This window comes from Canis aureus, chromosome 18 (assembly GCF_053574225.1).
Source record: "Canis aureus isolate CA01 chromosome 18, VMU_Caureus_v.1.0, whole genome shotgun sequence".
Taxonomy (NCBI): domain Eukaryota; kingdom Metazoa; phylum Chordata; class Mammalia; order Carnivora; family Canidae; genus Canis; species Canis aureus.
In genome coordinates this window covers 53,412,056-53,432,968 of record NC_135628.1, presented here as the reverse complement: position 1 = coordinate 53,432,968, position 20,913 = coordinate 53,412,056, and the positions used below count along the sequence as shown (strand labels likewise).

Sequence of the window (20,913 nt, the reverse complement as noted above, 5' to 3'; positions counted from 1 at the left end):
CCTTCTCCACGGGCGTCAGGAAGGATTCCCTGGATAGGGATGGAGAAGTCCGAAGGGCGTTGGAAGGACCTCGGACCACTTTCAAGGAGAGAAGAGCCGCTCAGGTACAGAATACACGCCGCTCCTATTGCTCCAGTCGTAAGCAAGTAACGGAGAGAATCACATCCAACTGCCTCTTCCCGGCTCCCGGCCTGGCAGGACCACTTCCGGGAGGGGGCGGGGAGACGGGAGGAGGCGTGCCGGGAAGGAGGCCGTTTGCGAAGCACCAGGCGGAAGTGTGCCAAAGGTACCGGTGCCGCGGCTTCCGGTCCGGGTTAACGCGGCTTAGGTACGCTGCGTGGTTTGTGTGGCGTTGAGGACAGACTTCGGAGGGCGAGTCAGTGGGTGAAGAGGCGAGTATCGGCGTCTGAACTCAGAAGTCTGGAGTCTAGTGGGAGGATAGGAAAAAAGGCCGGGAACCCGAATACAATCTAACCTCTGTTTCCGAGGGGGCAGCTTCCACGGGAACCCCTCTGCCCTGGTAACGGCCAAAGAGGAGATGGCGCCAGTCAGGGAGCGGCCGTGGCCGACACAGTGAGGAAGCTTGAAGGCGGAGCAACCGGAGAAGCCTCGGGAGAACAGCCAGAGCCGTCGCTGCCGCTACCACTGCCACCACCATGGAAGGGGCAAAGCCGACTTTGCAGCTCGTATACCAGGCAGTGCAGGCGCTTTACCACGACCCAGATCCCAGCGGAAAGGAGCGCGCCTCATTTTGGCTTGGGGAGCTGCAGCGTTCGGTGAGGGGCCCAGGGAGGCCGTTCTGCGCCGCGGGGCAAGGGCGGGGTGGGACCCGGGCTCGAGCTGGAGCCTGAGCAGGGCGGTTGGCCTCGTGAGATGCTCCTTAGGGAGGAGCTGCTGCCGCGGGGTGGGGCTGCGAAGCTACATTTACGCCGCTTTTCGGAAACTACTTCCTTGTGGTCGGTCGCGAACTGGCCCTTTCCCCACCCCGTAGAATCTTGATTTGTAGGTCCCGTTCTCGCTTGGGGCACGGATCTGGTCGTGTTTAAGTTTTACGCTTGCTACTTCTTAGGCTCTGCTTTTGCGTTTAGTCGTCCTTCAGCCAAATCCAGTCCCAATCTTTCTCCATCTTCCACTTACGGATGCTTTCTCCGTCTCCTCTCGGTGTCCCAGTGTTGAGCCTGGCAGTTCCATTCCAGCAGTAGCCTTACACCTCACTGTGTGTGCCTCACTGATTTTTCATTAACAGCGATAGTTTGAGTCTCTCATTCTCGAAACTTCTCAGGTTTCTAGATTTCTGTTACACGTGAATTTCCGCCGTGTTTTGGAGTACACCATGATGCAAAGAATCAGGTTCTGATTCAGGAAATTCTTGCAGTTAGTTCACCTTTTGATGCATATTTGTTCTCTGACCTGGTTTTTCTCCTCTGACTTTAGTTTCTTTATAAGATACTGGTATCATAGCTGCCTTGATTATTCCATATGAATGTGTGGATATCCGGTTAGGGGTTTAATTACAACCTGTTATACCTATTGTATCTCTGCACTCTTTGATGCACAGGTCTTACCATCCTCTATGTTTTATATTCACTTTTCCTGTGTCTTATTTGTGTGTGTGTATACTCGATGATCTTACTGACTTTACCTTTATTTTTGCATTTTATATTCCCAAGCATATTTTTATTTTTATTTATTTTATTTTTTTTTCCCAAGCATATTTTTAAAGTTTACTCCCTTCTCTTTCTTTTTAAAAACTAGTAACTGATACTTTAGGGTGCTTTGCCCTTTTAAGTGAGGCTCTCGGCTGTGCAGGTACATAGTACATATTTAAAATTTTGCAGCTTTGGTTTTAAATATTACATTTAAAAATTGGGGAACCCCAAGTTCTGGATAACCTCATGGGAAGATAAAGGAGTAAGACTCACTGTAGGCTACACAAGAAAAAACCATTCACATATATTCTTTTTTTTTATTTTTAAGATTTTATTTATTTATTCATGAGAGACAGAGAGGTGAAGACATAGGCAGAGGGAGAAGTAGGCTCCCCACAGGGAGCCTGATGGTGGGACTTGATCCCCCGGGCCCTGGGATCAACCTGAGCCAAAGGCAGATGCTTAACCACTGAGCCGCCCAGGTGCCCCACATATACTCTTATTTAATGCTTAGTTTGTTTTTGGGGAGTCACAAATCTGATACATCATACCAAAAGTCACCTTTTCCCTACTAAACTTGCTTATTGTTGTATTTTATTTATTTTTTAAAGATTTTATTTATTTATTTATTTATTTATTTATTTATTTATTTATTTGACAGAGCCAGAGCACAATTGGGGGAAATGGCAAAGGGAGAGGGAGAAGCAGACTCCCCACCAAGCAGGGAGCCCTATGCGGGGCTTGATCTCAGGACCCCAGGATCATGACCTGAGCCAAACACAGATGCTGAGCCACCCAGGCATCCCGTTTGTATTTTACATTAATATTTTGAGTGCTTACTCTGTACCAGCAACTGTGGTAGGCATTGGTATATGGAAATGAACCAGACAAAAATTTCCACTTGCCACATAGTATGTTTGTGATGATGAAATGAGTTACTATCTGCAAAGAGCTTAGGGAAGTCATAGTTTAAAATGTTAGTAGTTGTTATTTAAATGGTACTTTTCTTACTTTCCACTGCTCTCTATTATAATCTTACATCGTCATCGTTATTACTATTTACAGTAAGGGTCCCAACAGGAACAGATAGCACATTTGTAATAGAATAATTCAAGGAGGGTTTATTTTATAAAAGTATTGTTTATAAAGGTTTTGGTCTAATGTGGTACTATAAGAGATAGTGTAGTAACCTGTAGCCAAATTGTTAACATTTGTAGGCTGGAAAGAATAGGAGAGGGAGTGATTACTTGAACTCTGAAGGGAGGTATGGAGTTGGTTGCCTTGAGAGGAGTAGCAGTTTTCATTTGAAGGGACATAGTCATCATGAGGTGATTTTTCAGGGAGAGGGCTGGAGGAATAACTATATTGACCTTATTCCCCGAACCTCCTGGGATTCTTCTTTGAGCAAACCCAACCAAAAGCTAGGAGAAACAGGAACTTGTTGATAATAGTCCATATAGATCAGCATATTGGGGCAAAAACCAGGGAAGAGTGGAAAAGTTGACCTGGAAAAAACATCTAGCACAGTCCCACATCATCATTTATAGGCAACGTCTGCGTAAGAATCCACAACTCAGCTGACATTTCAGCCCCTTAATTCCTTTACCTCCCTTTCTCAGCCACATGGTCATATTGTCACATCTTGGGTCTTGTCATTACTAAAAAGTCAGCAATCCCTCATGGCACTAACTCAGTCTTATGGTCACACAGTCACACCCTGAATCTTGTCATTTTTAAAAAGTCACCAGCCTGGGTGCCTGGCTGGCCCATTTGGTAGAGCATGTGGCTCTTGATCTTGGAATTGTGAGTTCAAGACCTATGTTGGGTATAGAGCTTGCTTTAAAAAGGAGGAGTGTGTGCTTGGGTGGCTCAGTTGGTTAAGCTTAGGTCTTTATCTCAGGATCATGAGGTTAAAACACACATTGGGCTCCACATTGGGCTCCAGGCTGGTTGTGGAGCCTACTTTTAAAAAAAAGTCACCAGCCCCCCACATCACTAACATCTGCTCTGATCACAGCCCACTCTTCCAGTTTGCTGGCTTAAGGATTCAAGTAACCTCATATAATAGTTTCATTTTTTGAAATCTATATTTTTAATTTTTATCAAAATTAAAAACTTATGGAATGCCTGGGTGGCCCAGTCAGTTAAGTGTCCAACTCTTGCTTTTGGTTCAGGTCGGAATCAGCCCCTCTGTGGGGGCCCTGCATAGGGTGTGGGGTCTGCTTATGATTCTCTCTCTCCTAGCCCCCTCATCCCTTGCTCACTTTCTCCCTCTCTAAAAAAAACTATGTAGTTATATATTTAAAAGTTAAAATCTTTTAAAGTTAAACTTTTAAAACTTTAAAAAGTTATAAAATGGAAACTTTACAAGAAAGGCCTAGACTGTAAAAGAGCAATTATGTTTAGACTTTCTTCTATGAAAGTCTTCCATTGCATTTCTCTAATATAGTTCTATCAGTTTTGGTTAAATACACACAGTACACATTGTGAACCACATAGCAACGTGGTAATATTCCCTTTATTGTGCAGCTTTTCTCCTTTGTTGTGCAGCTTTTTTTCCTCGTGGTAGTCATTATCTTTTTCTTTCTTTCACATTTGCTTCATTTTCTGTATATCTGCAATAATTTGTCCAAAACTTTCTTTTTTTTTTTAGTTTATTTTTTTTTAAAGATTTTATTTATTTATTCATGAGAGAGAGAGAGAGAGAGGCAGAGACACAGGCAGAGGGAGAAGCAGGCTCCATGCAGGGATCCCGAAGTGGGACTGGATCCTGGGTCTCCAGGATTACGCCCTAGGCTGAAGGCGGCGCTAAACCGCTGAGCCGTGGGGGCTACCCTGTCCAAAACTTTCTGCATATGTAAATACCCTTAGTATGTTCAGTTTGGTAATCTGTTTCCTTTTTTTGGTAGAAGGAAACCTCTCCCAAGAGCATTCTATCTTCCTCCTCCAATCTGACCTTGTTATTCTCCAGGTCTGTTGCATAATTATTGTTCTGGGATCTCTAACACCCTGGAGAATTATGTTCTTTCTTATGTTATAATCCTGGATCCTATGATCTTTTCTTGGATTACTCCCTCGTTTGATGACTAATTGAGAAGGAAACCTTTACCCCTTTTCTCTTGTATTTCTGTTTGGTCTTCTTTTCTTGGACCACTTTTATCCTGAGAGCAATCCTCTGGATATAAATGGGGCTGCCGCTGGCAGGTAGGAGAAGGAACCAGGGGATGGATTTTACCACTAAGTATGTAGGCTTTAATCTGTTTTAAATATGATATTCCTGTCCTTAGGTGAGTCTGTTGGCCAAGAGTCTAGAATCCCTCTGTGTCAGTCCTCCCAAAGTGAGTCTTCTATGATGGTGGGAGGATAGTAGCCTGGCCACTCAGTCAGGGAGAAAATATCAGTCTGACTGCTTATACAGATTTTGAGCCCACTCTTTTGTTTTTTTGTTCTACCTGTGCATCTGCCTTCAGATGTACCTGGTACTTTTAATTCCTGAGCCTAACTGAGATTTTGCAACATGAATCATTTTGCCCCTTGGCTTTCCCTTTCTCATCTTGTCCTTCCTCTGAAAGTTTCAACTTTTTCAGTCTTGCTAAGACAGTTAACTTCTTCATTAGCATTCTAGTTTCTACAGTTTTCTTAATGCTTTTTTTTTTTTTTTTTTAAGATTTTATTTATTTACTCATGAGAGACACAGAGGCAAAGACATAGGCAGAGGGAGAAGCAGCCTCCATGCAAGGAGCCCGATGTGGGACTTGATCCTGGGACTCCAGGATCACGCCCTGAGCTGAAGGCAGATGCTCAACTCCTGAGCCACCCAGGTGTCCCTACAGTTTTCTTAATAATAGTCATGGTTTTATTCTTTTTGTCCTTGTGGTACCCCCCCACCCCATTTCAAAAAATCTCTTTACTCTGATTTTAGTGGATTTTTGGAAGGGACCTGTGAGCAAACAGATGTGTTCAGTTCAATTATGTTAAACAAATCCCTGCATTACTTCTTAAATTTCATCAAAACCTTATTCAAAACTGGCTCCAATTTTTTCTTCATTAGGTCTTATCTTCTAATTTGGATTATAAGGTCTATAATTGTAGTCATTTTCTTAAATATACTGTAACCATCAACCCTTCACCTCTGATTTAGTAAAACTTCATAGGTATAGCCAATTGCTTCTCACTTCTATCAGGTCTAGGTTGCTCTGCATCTCATTTTCTGAATTCTTAGGAACCTTGATCTTTTGGTTATCCTATCTCTCACTTATGTTTTCAAACTCTCATTACTGGGTTCTTCCCATCAACATTCATACAGCTGTAGTATTTCCCATAGTAAGCAAATGGTTATGATGGGGAGGGAAGCGTGGCAGAGAATGCTTCCTTTGTCCAATTTTCTTATTTCTTTGATTATTTCATACTTCTGTACTTTTATTCTTTAAAAAAAAAATTTTTTTTTTTAAATTCCTGAGAGACAGAGAGAGGCAGAGACATAGAGGGAGAAGCAGGCTTCTCACAGGAAGCCCGACATGGGGCTCGATCCCCAGACCCAGGATTATACCTTGAGCCACACAGGCGTCCCTGGGTACTTTTACTCTTTCATAATCTTGTCTTCAAATGAAGAAACTAACCCATCTTTTCAAAGCCCAGCCAAAATCCTTTCTCCTTGAAATCTTAACTGAATCTCTTCAAATGAAAATAATTTCTGTGTCCACTGAATATCTAGAGCACTTTATACAATTGTATTTATAAATTTTTTTTTTTTTTTACTTTTTTGAAAATCTGGTTTGTTCCTTCTACTGGACTGCAGAATCATTTTATTTGTTTATGTGATACTTACACTTGAGGGAATAATTTAATGGTTATTAAGAAAGCAGTGATCAAGATGCCTGACACATTTCTTTAAAATGTGTGTTGAAAGGCACCTGAGTGGTCAGTAGTTTAAGCGTTCGATTCTTGGTTTCTGCTTTGGCTCATGATCTTGGCCCAACATCATCAGGCTCTGTGCTCAGCGTGGAGTCTGCTTGTTCCTCTCCCTCTGCTCCTTCCCTTGCTTGCACTCTCTCTCTCTCTCTCTCTCTCTCTAAAATAAATAAATCTGGGCAGCCCTGGTGGCTCAGCGGTTTAGCGCCGCCTCTGCCTGTGTCTCTGCCTCTCTCTCTCCTCTCTGTGCTTCTCATGAATAAATAAATAAAATCTTTAAAAATAATAAAATAAAATAAATCTTAAAAATATATACATATGTTGAATGAGTAGCTACTAGTAGGCACCTCCAAAGGGATAGTTGGGTATCTCAAATTTGTCTTCATCTATGAATTTCATTTATTTTTGCTGCCTCTCTCTACTATACCTGTGGTTAATTGAAAATAAACAATATTATTCAGCCTCCTATGATGTTCTGTTTTCAGTCTTTTTTTTTTTTTCTTTTAAAAGATCTTATTTATTCATGAGAGACAGAGAGGCAGAGACACAGGCAGAGAGGGAGAAGCAGGCTCCATGCAGAGAGCCTGATGTGGGACTCCATCCCAGGACTCCAGGATCATGCCCTGGGCCGAACACAGGCGCTAAACCGCTGAGCCACCTAGGCGTCCCTGTTTTCAGTCTTTCTATCCTTTATGAGGGGCTTCTGGGTGGCTCAGTCAGCTAAGTGTCTGCCTTCTGCTTAGGTCATAGTCTCAGGGTCCTGGGATCCTGCCCTGTGCAGAGCCTGTCCTGTCGAGCCTGTTGTGTCTGGCTCCTTGCTCAGCAGAGTTTACTTCTCCCTTCTGTCCTTTCCCACCCGCTTGTGCTCTTTCTCACTCTTTCTCAAATAAAATCTTTGGGGGGAAAGAAAAACTTTGTGAGATGAATTTATATTGCCCTCATTTTATTCTCTGAAAGATTTAAGTACAGGAAGGGAGAGGAACTTTTTGACTCAATAAGGCTTTTTCAGAGTAATCAATTACTAAGTACAGACCAAAGGTCTGGTCTAGCGTAGTTACAGCATAGTGTTCTTTCCTTCTTTCTTTCTTTCTTTCTTTCTTTCTTTCTTTCTTTCTTTCTTTCTTTCTTTCTTTTCTATCTATCTATCTATCTATCTATCTATCTATCTATCTATCTATCTATTTATTTTTAAAGATTTTATTTATTTATTCATAGAGACAGAGAGAGAGGCCGAGACACAGGCACAGGGAGAAGCAGGCATCATACAGAGAGCCTGACGTGGGACTCGAGCCAGGGTCTCCAGGATCACGCCCTGGGCTGCAGGTGGCGCTAAACCGCTGCGCCACCGGGGCTGCCCCTGCATAGTGTTTTAATTTCAAGTTGGTTGTTAATGAATTTGCCTGGCTTGTTTGAAAACCATTTTGAAGAATATACATTTTGAAAAAACTCATCACTTCTCCAACTCTCATTTTTTTTTTTTCCAACTCTCATTTTACTAACCAAAAGTCATTTAGTAGAGTTCTAATGACCTGGTGACAATAGATTTGGTTTAAGGGTGTAATTTAGTAATGGTTTAGTCTATGCTATGAGCATGTTTTCTTTTTCTCTGATATTTACTTAGAACAGCCATTTGCCAGAGAATCTATATTCATTACTTATTTTTTTTTTAATTTTTATTTATTATTTATGATAGTCACACAGAGAGAGAGAGAGAGAGAGGCAGAGACACAAGCAGAGGGAGAAGCAGGCTCCATGCACCGGGAGCCCGACGTGGGATTCGATCCCGGGTCTCCAGGATCACGCCCTGGGCCAAAGGCAGGCGCCAAACCGCTGCGCCACCCAGGGATCCCTATATTCATTACTTATAACTTTTTTTTTCCCCGTCAAAATTCATGGAAACAATATATAGCCATGGTTTTGATTTATGTGATAGGCAGGTATCACTGATATCCAAAGTGTTTTAAAATAAAGCAAGTTATTTTTAGACAGATCTCAAAGGAGGCCTGACAGTGAACTATGTCCACTTTTGGTAACCCAAGAGTAGACTGTGTAGAAAGCAATAGAAGGAAAGACTGTCTCTTTATACAGCTAATGAATTATGCTACGCATTTGTTCTAGGTTTATAATTTAGGCTATAAGGAGACTACTTTTATAGAGACAATCTGTGGCTCAGAGGTTAGCTCAAAAGTTTTATTTATTTATTTATTTATTTTTTATTGGTGTTCAATTTACTAACATACAGAATAAAAAAGTTTTATAGTTGAGTCTGGAAACTGAAAAGAAATGATGAAATCATAAAAAGCATCAGTCAAATCAGATCATGCCCTGATGGACTAATTTGACATTGTCATGTTTGGTTTATTATATGTCCTTGGGAATTTTCTTCCAAATGTCCTGTCAGGAAAGTCATGGGTCATAAAATTTCAGCTTTAAATTTCTTTCTTAGTAATTTTCCTCTTTGGAATTTTTTGATTCTTTAGCCTAGTTCAAAAAACCTATGGTCTTTGGTTTTTCTTTTAGCAATTTCAGTTACTGACTTATCTGAAAACCTGGGCTTTCTTTATGCTTATGCTTTCATTTTCCAGTTAAGTAACTCGTAAAACATGACACGCTTTTGAAAGAAAAGCCTTCAGAAAAGAGAAATATTCATCTACAAATTCTGTGGATCAGTTAATTCAACAAACAGGAATACTGTATGCCTTGCATTGCTGGAATTGGAAACACATGAATGATAAAAACCAGAGACCTTTATTGCAGAGTTTAACAATCTGGCCATGTTATTTAATATGGTAGGCGTTAGCCAGATGGCTGTTGTGGCTACTTAAATTAATTAAAATTAAAGTTAAAATCAGTTCTGTATTTGCCATATTCCAAGTCTTGACAGTGCAAATATAGACATTTCATGTCTTTGGTGTATTGAAGACTCTGAATGAGAATTTGTGATGGTATTTATGTTGGCATGGTAGTCTGTTAGCTGGTGGCATTCATCCATGTTTGGATTAGTTTATTTCTTGTCTTCCCAGGCCTTGGACCAGAGTTGGTGGTGCGATTCAGGGTATAAAATTATCAGGGCAGTGCTGCATTTTCTAATTATAACAGTTTTCTTCCAGAGCTTTCCAGATATTTCATCATTTTGTTCATGTTGATTGCATTGGTGTCTGTAAGGGAAATGGAAAACAGATTGCATGGATTTTTTTTTTATTGTGGTAAAATATTCATAACAAAAATAACCATTTTTAGGTATACAATTCAGTGGCATTAAGTATGTTCATGTTGTTGTGCATCCATCACCACCATCTTATTTCCAAACCTTTTCATTTTGTAAAACTGAAAATCTTACCTATTAAACACAGTTAGCTCCCCATTTTCCCCACCTTACCCTCCAGATCCTGGCAACCTGCTTTCTATTTCTATGAATTTCACTACTCTAGGTACTCCTGTAAATGGAATCATACAGGGCAGCGCGGGTGGCTCAGCGGTTTAGCCTTCAGCTCAGCGCGTGATCCTGGAGACCTGGGATTGAGTCCCACGTCAGGCTCCCTGCATAGAGCCTGCTTCTCCCTCTGCCTGTGTTTCTGCCTCTCTCTCTCTCTCTCTCTCTCTCTCTGTCTTTCATGAATAAATAAATAAAATCTTTAAAAAAATAAATGGAATCATACAGTATTTGAACTTTTGTGATTGGCTTATTCATTTAGCATAATGTCCTTAGGTTCATCCATAGTATATTATGTGTCAGAATTTCATCCTCTTTTAAGGCTGAATAATAATCTCTGTACCATATTTTGTTTATCCACACATCTGTCAAACAATGAACACTTGGGTTGCTTCTACCTTTTGGCTATTGCAAGTAATGCTGTTATGAGCATGGGTATACAAAATACCTTTTGGAGGCCTTGCTTTCAATTCTTTTGAGTATATATCCATAAAGGGAATTGCTAGTCTTATGATAGTTTTGCTGGGTTTCTTTGAGGAACCACCATACTGTTTTCCACATTTTATAGAATGTTAAGTCTGTTGAACTTAAAAACAAATTTAATTCATAGGAAGTCGATATTGCTCAGGTTACCTCTCCTGTATTTTTCTAGCTTGTACCCTGATACTGAAATACTGCCAGAGTGTTTTACTGCCGTACAGGTGAAGTCTCACATAGAAGCTTAATTTCTGTTTATTGGAAGTTCATAGTGCTGCTAAAGGGGAAAATTTTGTAGTGTTTGTCATTCAGAACTCCTTAAAAATGCTGACTTAATTTTCCTTTCTGGTAGAATTTCCAAAATGACAATATTATGAAACATATGAGTTTTCTTTTTCTTTTGGTCAGAAATTTTCTGTTAATGGAGGTTATATTACTTATTTTTCTCAAGCCCATAGCACAGTTCTTTTCAGTTTTTCCTCTGTATTAATTGTTTCTTTGTATTTTCATTTTCAGCCATAGTATAGTACTCTTTAAGTAGCTCCCAAACACAAGAATATACTTGGAATTAAACCTGAAAATTACTTGTTTTTTAACATAAGGATTCAGAGTTTTCTAACACTTCAGTGCCTTTTTTTTAACACAATATTTTGTACTTTTACATAGACATTTCATATTCCTATAATATTGAAAAATTTGACTCTTCAGCACAGTGTTAACATGACTGAAGAAGCATGCATCCCTTGGTAATCTGATTTATATGAGTTGTTGTAAAACTTGGCACAGATGGGCAGGAATAGAGACTAGTGATTAAAGGAAATACATTTTCTATGTTTTTGGCTTTCAGGAAGTACTTATATCAGCTTTGCTTCATATGATTTTAAGTTTGGCATTTTCTGCTTTTAAAATAGGACTGCCTAGTATAATTAGTAAGGCCCACAGCAAGCACTGTGATTACCAAGGGATGCATGCTTCAGTCATTCCCAACCCAAGTTGATTTTTTTTTTTTTTTCCAACTTGATTTTATGGATCCAGATTTACTTACATTTTTTTAGGGCCATTCTTTTTTTTTTTTTTTTGGCCATTCTTGAGGCTAGTGTTCACGTACATAGGTTATAGAGGATTTTAAATTTGGATAAAGAGTTTTTACTTGTCATGAAAATATTTTGGCAAGATTTCTCAATACCATATTATTCATGACCATATTATGTGACAAATTTGAGCCAAATTTCATATGACAGAGTTATGACTTAGGATTGTTTGAAGATACTTGTCCCAGAAACATGGGGAATCTCATCAGAAACTGAGGAGGCCATATAGGGTTGAGTGCTGTCGTTTGGTCTTACTGATTTGTTTCATCATCACCTCAAGATGGAACAACACATATAGACGCTACAGTCTACTGAAAGTTGACTTGAGTATTTTGATATTTGTCATGGAATTTGAATAGTTTATGATCTTTTAAAGAATTATTTTTAGCTAGAAATCTCTTCCTTCCCATAAAGGAAATAGCATCTCCCTTTTAATTATTCAGTTATTATGGAGATGGCTGTGAAAATGTTTAAGTTGGCTGAATTTGTGTCTATGAACGAGCCTTTTTGCTTCTAGAAAAGTTACTTATGCACGCAAGGGTATTTTCTGGGTATGGGAGCCTGTTAGGGGCTTTGTATGACTCTTTCATTTATATTGGAGGTGGGAGTTGTTTACTTATCACTGCTGTGGTGAAGTTATTAGCTAAGTTCATACCATCATGGTTTCTGCATTTCAGGCCATTTTATAACACAAGTTATATTGAAAAACATCATTTTTAGGTAGTAATGTGCCAAACCCCATAGTTTGTTTTTCTTAATATTCCTTCAAACCATTTTCTCTCCCTGCTAAGAAAACCTTCAGAAAGTAACTCATGACAGACTTAGCAGATTGTCCTATATTTGTAAAATTCTCACAAAATATTAGATACAAAGGCTTAAGATAGTTGACTAGCTTAAAAAGTTACTTTCTCTGTTTCAGGTAAATTCAACTTACTTTTTTTTTTTTTTTTTTTTACCTGTCTGATGGGAATGATTTTTTTCTTGATTGGGGAAATTCTGGTTTTCTAGCTCTTTACCACATTTGTTATAGGGTATATGTATAAAACTGCGTTTGTGGACTGATGATTTTTTTGTTTTGTTTAGTTCTTTTCACTCTGCTTTGTCTTAGTCTCTTTTTCTCCCAATATGCTGTAAATCTTTAAAAGTCTTTATTTAATAAATACATTATTCTCTAATTGAAACGCTTAAAAAAGTACAGCAACCTGACCCTTTTATGTTACTTTTCAAATTTCACTGAAATATTTGTATTTTCAGAACCTCATTTTCTATTTGCCAGAGCTCTTCTGTCCTCAGTGAAGTATTTTAAGTAATTCTGCTTAATTTGAGGAGTTTTTGTAGGATTAACTAGCAGCCCTAATCCGCTTCCAATTCTTGGCAGCCAATGAATCCTTAGGCTCCTATCTGGGTGTGTGCTTGCATTGTTGACAGTCCGCCTGCTCAGTGATTTAGGTTGATTCGACAGTTTTAGAACTGTTGGTGTAGAAGTGAGTCTTGGAGCAACAGAGCACCATAAAGAAAAGGAAAGGGCAAGTATTTTTAGGATCTGCTGTGAAGTATAATGAAAGACAGAGTATGTTAGTGAAAGGATTGCTGGGCCATAGCCTGCTTCATATTCATCACATAGTCATGGAAATATCTTTTGAAAAGACTGATATAAAGGCCTGTTCTGCTACTGCTTTGTGAAATGGAAGATTGGAATTAGATGCTTAAATGGAAAATGTTCTCTTGTTGCAGCCTCTTTGAAATGTGCTGCTGGTGGGAGCTGCAGCTTCCTCCTGCTGACTCTGAGCCCCAGGCTTCGGTTGAGATGGTCCTTTCAGAAATGTGGAGCTTAGTCCAAGCCTGGATTTCAGTGGGTAGCACCTGGCATCTGTGGCTAGAAAGTCCTATGAAGTGTAAGTGCTTTATTCTCTCCTTGTCAAGAATCCCTTTTCCTTCCTTCCTTTTCTTCCTTCTGCAGCTTAGCAGAGGGGAAGTACAATGAGCAATATACTGTAGTGTCTAGGATATCAGGATTTGGTTGCATTTTCTTTATGGCTCAGTGACCAAAACAAGATTGCTTGGTTTTAGATATCAACAATTCTTAAACCTTCCTAGAATTCAAAATGAAGTGATAAATTATGACCCCTTAATATATGGTATTGGCAGTATCATCCCAAGTAATTTTTTATTGACAGATTATTAGTAGTTATGATACTCAGATTTGCCAAATTTCTCTAGAGATCAATCTTCTATTTTATTCTTACTCTAAAAGACAAATATTTAAAAAGAGAGGCACATTTGACCAGTGGATGAGGCAGCATCAAGGTAAATAAGGATTGTTGAAATGAAAGGACTTCTCTTTGACTTTGGCTTCTACCTGATACATTTGCACTACAAGCAATTTGGGAATTTTCCAAAGACCAGTTTCTCATAGAAGTGTCCTTGGAATTTCATACAGCTGCCATCTGTATTTTAGTTTAGTTAAAAAACAAAAACTGGGACACGAGCAGTTAAAGTGCCTGCCTTCAGCTCAGGGCGTGATCCTGAAGTCCTGGGATCGAGTCCCGCATCAGGCTCGCTGCATGGAGCCTGCTTCCTCTGCCTGTGTCTCTGCCTCTCTCACTCTCATGAATAAATAAATAAAATCTTAAAAAAAAAATCCAGATAACTACATAATTAGCATTAAAAGATACAAGTTTTATATGTGATTTAGTTGCTTGAAGTTAAGTGCTGTTCTCTTTTTTCCTATTTCGGAAGTACTGGTAATATTTTAAAGTAAGCTCATTCCAGAAGACTACCATTTTAGGGAGATTTTAAGATTCTCTTCACTGAAATTTTTCTTAAAGTCTGAATCTTCAGATTTTAGCTAGGAAATTATTGAGCTTCCTCTCATTGCTAAAACAGAATATGTATTTAAAACAAAACGAGACGAAGGCTCCATCTGTGCAAGGCATATGAAGTTCTACAAATGAAGATTCTGAATGAAAAATGTCTCATCCTTTCAGGGCCTCTGTTTTCTTTATCTGTAAAGAACTGATTTGCTTATTCTCTGTTGCCCTTTCTCTCTCTAAACATTTTGGATTCTGTTCTTAGAGCTGATTCCCAACCTAGTAAGTATCTAGCTATGTAGTAGAAGGATGGGCTTTTCATGTTTGGGAAAGCAAAGAGGTGTTAGAGATTTAGGAGATGATATAGTATCTTGTCATTTTTGCTTCTTATTTAATATATACTTTAAGTACCTCTTATGGCGAAGGATTTTGTGAGATGTAGAGATAGTTACAGTTGTTCTTTCTTTAATTTTTTTTTATTTTTTTATTTTTTAATTTTTTAAATTTTTTTTATGATAGTCACACAGAGAGAGAGAGAGAGGCAGAGACATAGGCAAAGGGAGAAGCAGGCTCCATGCACCGGGAGCCTGACGTGGGATTCGATCCCGGGTCTCCAGGATCGCGCCCTGGGCCAAAGGCAGGCGCTAAACCACTGTGCCACCTAGGGATCCCTGTTCTTTATCTTGGAAGAGCTCGCAGTCTATTAGAAAAGATGAACAAAGGCCCAAGTAATTATAGTACAAAGTTCTATAGTTGAGCTGTTACAGAGCCAGTGTGAAAGCCTTTAATATTTTCTTGTAATCACTGTTTCAGGAGTTTGAGTATGATGGGTTTTTGTGTGGGAGTGGGGGATGGGAATGTTCTCTGTTGCCCCAGTCTACTATAGTCTTAATTCCAGTGCTGCTATCTCAGTGGTGGGGTTTTTTTCAGTGATCCTGGCCTCACCTATGGCATTCTTGCTTTGCATTCCATCTGGCAGGTCTTGTGCAGGATACTTTTTTTTTTGCCCTTCCCTCAGTGTTAGGAGACCTCGTATTGCCAGTGGGCAATAGGTCTTAACCTGTGTTGTGAGGGTGACAGGATTTGCTACCCCCACACAGCTTGAGGCTTTTGTTCAGTAAGGGAGAGGATCTAGTCAGCTTTTTGTGCCTTCTGTGCTGTTGAGGCTGTTCCTGTCCAGGATCATTGTACCAAAGGTCGTTTTCTCTGGTCTTTTGCCTTGTCTCCGGTCTTTGTCCTAAGTATCTGGGGGAGGTCTGTGAAGAAGAGCCTGTAGATGTTGTGAACTTCCTTTGTCTGTGAGTCCCAAGGGTTTTATATGTTCATGTTAGTCCATACTCAGCCTTTATCATTTTGTTCATAATTTTAGAATTTTTATTACTTGGGTATCTGGTACCCTATGCCTTTTCCTCATTTGTTACACCACAGGGGAGCCATTCATTGCTTGCCTCCTGTCTCCTTGGAGAGGTCTGTCTTTAGATTTCAATCTACTTGGTTACCCTGGGACTTCAGCTTTTGATGCATTTTAAGAAAAGTTATTTTGTAGTTTATTTGCTTTTGTTTATTGTTAACTCAAAAGCAGTGTTCTTTCTGACTTGCTACATCTTAGATGTAGAACTCCTCTCAGATATTTTTATTCAGATGTTTTAAACTCTACAAGATGATATTGCTTTATATAGTCAGTGTCCATAAAGATTAATCACATACTTTAACCTTTCCATTACTCTTCATTTCTTCCTATTTCCATGTTTCCATCCAGAATTATTTTCTTATTCCAGGAAGAACACCCTTTAGTATTTTCTTCTTTTTGGGTCTGTTGGTTATAAATTGTCTTTTATTATTAGTCTTTAAATTTTTCATTTATTTATTTTAGTTAGCTATTTAGTAAGTAAGCAGGCAAACAAGGAAGTAAGCACTAGGCCCAGCGTGTGGCTTCAACTTGTGACTCCAGGATCAAGAATCACATCATCTACCAACTGAGTCAACCAGGCATCCCTTTGTTTGTGGCCTTAAAGTGTTTTAATTTTGTTGCATTTCGAAGGGTTTTTTTGCTGGGTATAAAATAACTCATTAGCAGTTATTTTCTTTCAGTACTTTGAAGATACTGGTTCTCATTGTTTATGTTGACAAGCTAGCTATCAGTCTTGTTGTTCTTTTAAAGGTAATATATCTTTTTTCCTCTTTTTACTGTCCTTTAGATTTTTCCCTTTGGCCTTTTTTTTTTTAAGATTTTTTTTCTTTTTTTTTTTTTTGAGAGAGATTTTGCATTTGTGTGCACAGTCACAGGGCAGGGGGCAGAGTGTCTTAAGCAGATTCTGCACTGAGTGTGGAGCCCAATGTAGGGCTTGATCTCGTTCCCCAGAGATCACGACCTGAGCCAAAACCAAGAGTTGGACTTTTAACCAACCGACACTGCCATCCAGGCACCTGTCCTCTCTGGCTTTAAAACAGTGTTATTATGATGTGCTTAAGTCTGTTTTTTTTTTTTTGTTTTTTGTTTTTTTTTTTCTGTCCTTAGGGTTTATAGAGCTTCTTAAGTCTGTAGGTTGGTATCTGTACCACTTTGGAAGTTTCTCAGCCATAAATCTTTAGTGATTCTGCCCCATTTTTTTCTTTTCCTTCTAGGATTTCAGTTATATGTAAAAGTTTTTCACTTGTGTCCCATGTGTCACTCAGAGTCTGTCTTTTTTGACTTTGTGTTTTGGTCTTGTTATTTTTCTCTTGATTTTTTTTCTTTTTAAGATTTTATTTAAAAAAAAAAAAGATTTTATTTATTTATTTGGGAGAGACAGATAGCAAGTGAGAGCACAAGGCAGGGCCAGGGAGGGGGATTAGCAGGCTCCCCACTGAGCAGGAAACCAGACTTGGGGCTCGAAGCCAGGACCCTGGGATCATGACTTGAACTGAAGGCAGACGTTTAACTAACTGAGCCCCCTCCAAGCACCCCTCTCTTGATCTGTTTCTAGTACAGTAGTATTTTCTTCAGTTGTCTAATTTACTATTTTAACCCTTCCATTTGGTTCTTAATTTCTGTTACTATGTTTTGCAGTTTTAGAATTTCCACTTGACTCTTTTATAGATTATATTTCTTAATGACCATTCTCCAATTTGTCTTCTGATTCCCTGAATATATTAATTCCCTGAATATTAATTAATATTAATATATTAATATTTTGAAAAGTTCATAACTTGAAAGAACCTTACAGTGAACATTGATATACCCTTCTCCACAATTTGGCAGTGTTCCATTTGCTTCTGTCTTTCTGTTTTTCTTTGAGTATATATTTTTTAACCTTTTGGAAGTAAATTGAAGACCTTATAATGCTGTATGCCTAAAAACGGACATATCTTGTAAGAACAAGGACATTTTTCTAAACTAAAACCATTGTTACTCTCTAGAAGTTTAACTTTCATGTAATGGTATTATGTAATACACAGCCTATATTCACATTTCCCAGTAGTTTTTATTTTTAAAATTTTTCTTAATCCAGGATTCATTTAAGGAAAATGCATTGCTTGTAGTTGGTCTTTTTAGTTCTTCAAGGTATTTTTGTTTTTCCTTTATGGGTAGTGACATTGAAAAACAAATACATGTCAAAAAAAAAAAAAAAGAAAAACAAATACAGTCCCATTTTGTATGTTTTTGATATACCCCCACTATTTGGTTTTATCTCATCATTTTCTCATGATTTTATTCAGGTAAAATATTTTTGGGGGAATACTACCTGGATGATAATTTGTTGTCTTCAGTGATTCACATGAGTAGCATAAAATCTGTTCTGTTATTGGTGATGTTGTTTTATCACTTCAGTTAAGACATCATAGTTGTTAGGTCCTCATTTCATTATCTAGGTACGCTATTTTCTTTTTTTTTTTTTAAACATTTATTTATTCATGAGAGACCCAGAGAGAGAGAGAGGCATAGACATAGACAGAGGGAGAAGCAGGCTTTTTGCAGGGAACCTGATGTGGGACTGATCCTGGATCCTGGGATCAACACCCTGAGCTGAAAGCAGACGCTAAACTGCTGAGCCATCCAGGCATCTCATAGGTACACTATTTTCTATTGTCAGTTTCTTTTCCCTTTGTTGATGTTATTTAATCTTGCTTTTGTTTGATACTGGATATATTGTTTATGAAAATTTGAAGGGTTAATAAATGATGTTTTCCTCCTGACATGATTTCTTTCGCTTCTGGCAGGTCTTTAAAATAGGACTAAATCCCTTTACGAAGAACTTGAGCAGATTCTAAACTGTGTTTCTTTTTTTCTTTTGGTGGTAAAATATACATAACATATAAAATCTACCATTTTAAAACTATTTATTTTTAAAGATTTATTTATTTATTTGAGAGAGAGTGCATGCATGTACACATGTGTGCGGGGAGGGGCAGAGGGAGAGAGAAACTTTAGCAGACTCCACTTTGAGCTCGGAGCCCGACGTGGGGCTTGATACCAGAAACCTGAGATTGTGATGTGAGCTGAAACCAAGAATCAGTTGCTCAATTGACTGCTCCACTCAGAGGCCTCCATTTGAATTATTTTAAAGTGTACATTTAGTGGCATTAAATACATTCACATTAATTTACCACCATTACCACAGTCCATCTCCAAAACTGTTCATCCTCTTCAACTCCCCATCAAACAATAACTCTCCCCATTATCTTTTCCTTTCAACACCCGGCAATCAGAATTATTTCACTTAGCATAATGTCCTCAAGTTTCATCCATGTCATAGCATGTAATGGTACTCCCTTCTTAAGGCTAAATAGTTTATCCATTCCTCTGTCAGTTAGCATTTAAGTTATTTTCAACTTTGGCCTATTTTGAAATATGCTACTATGAACATTGGTGTATAAATATCTGAGTCCCTCCTTTGCATTGGCTTGGGAACATACTCAGAAGCAGAATTGCTGGGTCACGCGGTAATTTTATTTTTAATTTTTTGAGGACCTGCCATGCTGTTTTCCATGGTGACTGTACTATTTTCAGTTCTCACCAGTAATGCACAGTTTTCCAGTTTTTCTACATCTTCACCAATACTGTTTTCTGTTTTCTTGATACTAGGTATCATAATGAGAGAAATGCTATCTCATTGCGGTTTTGATTTACATTTTGCTAATGATTAGTGATGTTGAGCATCTTTTCATGTGCTTATTGGCCATTTGTATATCTTTTTGGAGAAATGTCTCTTCAGGCCTTTGCCCATTTTTTAGTTGGGTTGTTTGAAGTCTTTTTTGTTGAATTATAGGAGTTCTTTATATATTATGGATATGAATTCCATATCAGATTTATCATTTGCAGATACTTTTCCTGTTCTGTGGGTGGTCTTTTCATACTTACCAAGTCTTTTCATGATAAATAGAAGTTTTAAATTTTGACGTAGTCCAGTTTATGTATTTTTACCTTTTTTGCATGTGCTTTTGATCTGAGAATCATTGCCAAATCTCATTTATGAATCTTTCCCCCTGTGTTTTCTTCAAAGAGTTTTATAGTTATAAATCTTAATTTAGTTTGTGATCCTTTTGGGATTAATTTTTGTATATGATGCAAAATAAGAGTCCTGTTTGTCCTTGTTGAAAATTATTTGACCATATATGGAAGGATTTATTTCTGAATTCTTTTCTGTTCTGTTAGTCTTGTGTCTGTCTTTATGCCAGTACCATACCTTTTTTTTTCTATTGTGGCAAAAAACACATAACATGAATTCATCCTCTCAGCTGTTTCCAAGGGTACAGTACAACATTAATATTGTCAACCATGCGTATGTTGTTGTGTAATAGATCCCTTGACCCCTCTCATTCTCCATGACTGAAATTCTATACCTACTGAAAAACATCTTACCCTCATCCCAGTTCTGAGTTTGACTATTTTAGCTATCTCATATAAGTGGAATAATGTAGTATTTGCCTTTTTGTGACTGACTTCATATAACATGTTCTCAAAAAAAAAAAAAAAAAAAAGGCAAAACAAAGCATAATGTCCTCAAGGTTCATCCATGTTATAGCATGTAATAGTACTTCATTATTTTTTTAGGACAGTAATATTCCATTGCCATGTATTACCACATTTTGTTTATCCATTCATCTGTCAGTTAACATTTGAGTTGTTTTCAGCTTTTGGCTGTTGTGGATACTGCAGTGTACATGGGTATGTAAATACCTTTTTAAGAATCTGTTTTCAGTTCTTCTGGATATATACCCAGAAGTGGAGGGCTGGATCATAAAGTAATTCTGTTTTTAATTTTTTTGAGGAACTTCTATACTGTTTACCATAGCAGCTGTACTGTTTTACATTTGCTTTTATAACAGTGCACAAGAATTCCAGTATCTCCACATTCTCTCCCAACACTTATTTTCTGTTTTTTTTTTTTTTCTTTTGATAGTGGCCGTTTGACAGGTGTGAAGTGATATGTGATTATGGTTTTGATTTTACATTTCCCTGATGACTAGTGATGTTGAGCATCTTTACATATGCCTGTTAGCCATTTTTATATCATCTTTAAAGAAATATTTTTCAAATCCTTTGCCCATTTAAAAATTGG

The 20,913-nt window shown here is 38.3% G+C and overlaps 1 protein-coding gene across 2 annotated transcripts in view; it reads left to right on the top strand.

Annotated features, from left to right (window-relative positions):
- The first annotated feature begins 283 nt into the window (after nucleotides 1-283).
- TNPO3 (transportin 3) overlaps nucleotides 284-20,913 on the top strand; it is an 84,147-nt gene continuing 63,517 nt past the window's right edge. The window contains exons 1-2 of one of the 2 annotated variants that reach the window (XM_077857290.1): nucleotides 284-776; nucleotides 13,296-13,456. Coding sequence is in view for 1 of the 2 variants with exons in the window: in XM_077857289.1 (XP_077713415.1) it covers nucleotides 657-776 (120 nt within the window). In the remaining variant the exon portion in view is untranslated. The remainder of the gene's footprint in view (nucleotides 777-13,295; nucleotides 13,457-20,913) is intronic. The other variant, XM_077857289.1, reaches the window with a different exon arrangement.